The sequence below is a fragment of the Aplysia californica genome, unplaced genomic scaffold (genome assembly GCF_000002075.1).
Source record: "Aplysia californica isolate F4 #8 unplaced genomic scaffold, AplCal3.0 scaffold01073, whole genome shotgun sequence".
NCBI lineage: Eukaryota > Metazoa > Mollusca > Gastropoda > Aplysiida > Aplysiidae > Aplysia > Aplysia californica.
Window position 1 is genome coordinate 88844 of NW_004798343.1, and position 3192 is coordinate 92035.

Consider the following 3192-nt stretch of genomic DNA (forward strand, 5'->3'; position numbering starts at 1 on the left):
CCCCACAGAGCAACCATGAGCACGTGTTCCTCCAAGGCGAGGACAAGCTGTACATGAGCACGGGGGACACCATGTCACGTGGGTCCTCACAGACGCACAACCTCCGCGGCAGCTCGGCCTCCATCAACTCCAGCCACGGCTACATCGGCAACAAGCAGTGGCAAGTCATCCCCATCTCGCACAGCTACCTGGCCTCTAACTGGCCCATACGGGTACGTCCAGCTCGCTCGTATATTTATATCTACACCTGGGGTTCCATTCCACTGAGGTGTTTATTAGAGTTCAAGTTCGTAAAACTCTTACAAGAACCAAAAAAAAAAAAATCCTGCTGATTATTTGTCATTATGTTAGTGTTGTATCACCTATAAAATGGCAACTTGCACTATATGCAAGGATGCCACTTTTCCGGTATTTCCGGTATTTTGATCCTGATCCGCTACTCCGTTATTGAGATTGAGATAGAATCTATAGTTGGAAAAAAAAAACCTCGCACACACAACAACTTGCGCCAAATTGTCATTTCTTTCTATGTACACCCATTGCTTATGTTTGTTTGTCATCTGTCTCTATGTACACCCTTTGCTTATGTTTGTTTGTCATCTCTCTCTATGTACACCCATTGCTTATGTTTGTTTGTCATCTGTCTCTATGTACACCCTTTGGGTTTCAAATTGATTTTCATATGTTAGCGAGACTGTGGCTCCTGGATTTTCAGCTATTTTCAAAAAGGTTGAGGGGCATCCCTGTATATGCCAGGAAGTTGAGATTGTTTCAGAATGCTATCTGGTCTGTTGGAGTAATAATATTGATTGTAAACTGCGTAGAGCTTGCTGTTGAGTGGGAATTAGCTCTATACAAATGCTATTTATTATTTTTATTATTGTTGTTATTATTATTATTATTATGGAGTCGGGGAAACATTAACCACCCACGGCATCCCCCTGACCCAAGCTCTCGAGCTGGCGACAGAGAGACGTCTCTTTTTTCCCGCGACACCCAAAAGGGTATAAGTGGCGGATAAAGGGAAGTAAAGTTACTATTATTATTATTATTATTATTATTATTATTATTATTATTAATAATAATAGATAGCATTTGTATAGCGCATATCCCCGCTCAACAGCAGGCTCTATGCGCTTTACACTATATTATTACCCCAGCAGACCATAGAACACTCCGAAACATTCTCAGCAGACCATAGAACACTCCGAAACATCCTCAGCTTCCCGGGAAGCATACTATTAATATAATATTATTATTATTATTATTATCTATGTGTTTGCATGCCTCAGTACGCCTCGGTGGACCGGGCGGGCCAGTGCGTGGCGGTGGCTGGCAAGACAGGCTTCGCTCACTACGCTCTGTTCAGTCGCAAGTGGAAGCTCTTCGGCAACGAGACACAGGAGAGAGACATGGTGGTCTCGGGCGGGATCACCTGGTGGAAAGATTTCGTCTGCCTGGCCTGTTTCAACATTCAGGGACAGCGCGACGAGGTACGCTCATACCTTATTTTGTTTAAGGGGCTATTTTTGTGGATAAGATATTGTGGTTTTATGGTGTTTTTGGTTTGTTTGTTTGTTTGTTTTTTTGGGGGGGTGGATTAGGTATGGTTTTATGTTGTGGGGGGGTTTTTTGGATATGATATTATGGCTTTATGCTGTTTTTGTTGGCGGTTTTCATTAGACATTATGGTTTTATTGTGGGGTGTTTATTTTTTTTGGTGATTTTATGATGTTTTTGTTTTTGGGGGAGAGGGGGTGGATAAGGTGTGGTTTTATGTTGGGGTATTTATTTTTTGGATAAGATATTGTCGTTCATTTTATGTTGTTTTTATTTTATTTTAGTTTTTTGGTATAAGGTTTAGTCTTACCGCCATTTCTTTTTAATGGAGGGGGGCGGAGAGGGGGTATATGAAATTTAGTATACCTTTGACCACTGAGGCCTTGTTAGATAAGCAGGTAGTAGAAGTCCTACTTCTTTGCTTCCCTTTGTGGTTTCCGAGTGTCTCTCATGCTTTCCTTTGTTGTTTCCGAGTGTCTCTCATGCTTTCCCTTTGTTGTTTCCAAGTGTCTCTCATGCTTTCCCTTTGTTGTTTCCAAGTGTCTCTCATGCTTTCCCTGTACAAAATGACTAGTATCATGTGCATTTGCTTCTCTTTACTGAAACGCGATTTGATTTTTTTTTTAAACAAACCAAAAAAACTGTTGGCAATGTTTTTCCTCTCTCCCCTCTGGCAATCTTGGTAATGTTTTTCTGTCTCTCCTTCACACTTTTGGTAATGTTTTTTTTTTGTTTGTTTTTTCTCCTTCAGACACTTTTAGTGATGTTTTTCTGTCTCTCCTTCAGACACTTTTAGTGATGTTTTTCTGTCTCTCCTTCAGACACTTTTAGTGATGTTTTTCTGTCTCTCCTTCAGACACTTTTAGTGATGTTTTTCTGTCTCTCCTTCAGACACTTCTGGCAGGAAAGATCTACACCTAGCCTTTTCGGACTAGGGCGAAAAATCTCGGAGGGCCCATGTGCAAGTTGCGCATGTTAAAGATCCCTTGGTGGTCTAAAATGGATAAGAGTAGGCTTCGGACGCCGCCCGGGCAAAATTCAAAATTTCCTACCAACTGAAAATATTAGGTGTGTCCCGCGCGCTCATATGACCTTATGCAGTTGCGAGCGCCGTAAAACACTTTACAAACAAAACACATTTGGTGATGTTTTTCTGTCTCTCCTTCGGACACTTTTGGTAATGTTTATCCCTATCCGTACATCGTGTTTTACTATCGTATCCATATGACGTTGGGAACCACCACTTTCCAAAGAGGAAATTTACTCGTTAATCCGACCCGTACGCTTTGCATAGCAATCTGTCAAAATGATACTTTGTAGAAATACTGAAAGTTTTAAAAAGGTCTTCGTACTAGAGGTATTCTAAAATGTGAAAAGTACAACCCTGGGGGTACAAAATGACCCCAGGGCGTACGGATAGGGTTAACTGTTTTTCTGTGTCTCCCCTCAGATCCGGTGCTACCCTCGCACGTGTAAACTGGACAACACGTTCTCCCAGGTGGTGCGCGTCCAGTCGCAGGTGCTGCTGCTCAACACGTTCCGAGACATCCTCATTGTGTTCTGCGCCGACAGCCACGTGGCCATGTTCAGTCTGGAGAGGAAGAACACGCAGCCCAGTACGTTCTCCGCATG

The 3192-nt window shown here is 42.5% G+C and overlaps 1 protein-coding gene across 1 annotated transcript in view; it reads left to right on the forward strand.

Annotated features, from left to right (window-relative positions):
• Positions 1-3192, forward strand: part of LOC101858374 (guanine nucleotide exchange factor subunit RIC1) — a 91351-nt gene that overhangs the window by 38802 nt on the left and 49357 nt on the right. Inside the window, exons 13-15 of the mRNA XM_035973232.1 lie at positions 9-212; positions 1293-1493; positions 3011-3176. Coding sequence (XP_035829125.1) covers positions 9-212; positions 1293-1493; positions 3011-3176 — 571 coding nt within the window. The remainder of the gene's footprint in view (positions 1-8; positions 213-1292; positions 1494-3010; positions 3177-3192) is intronic.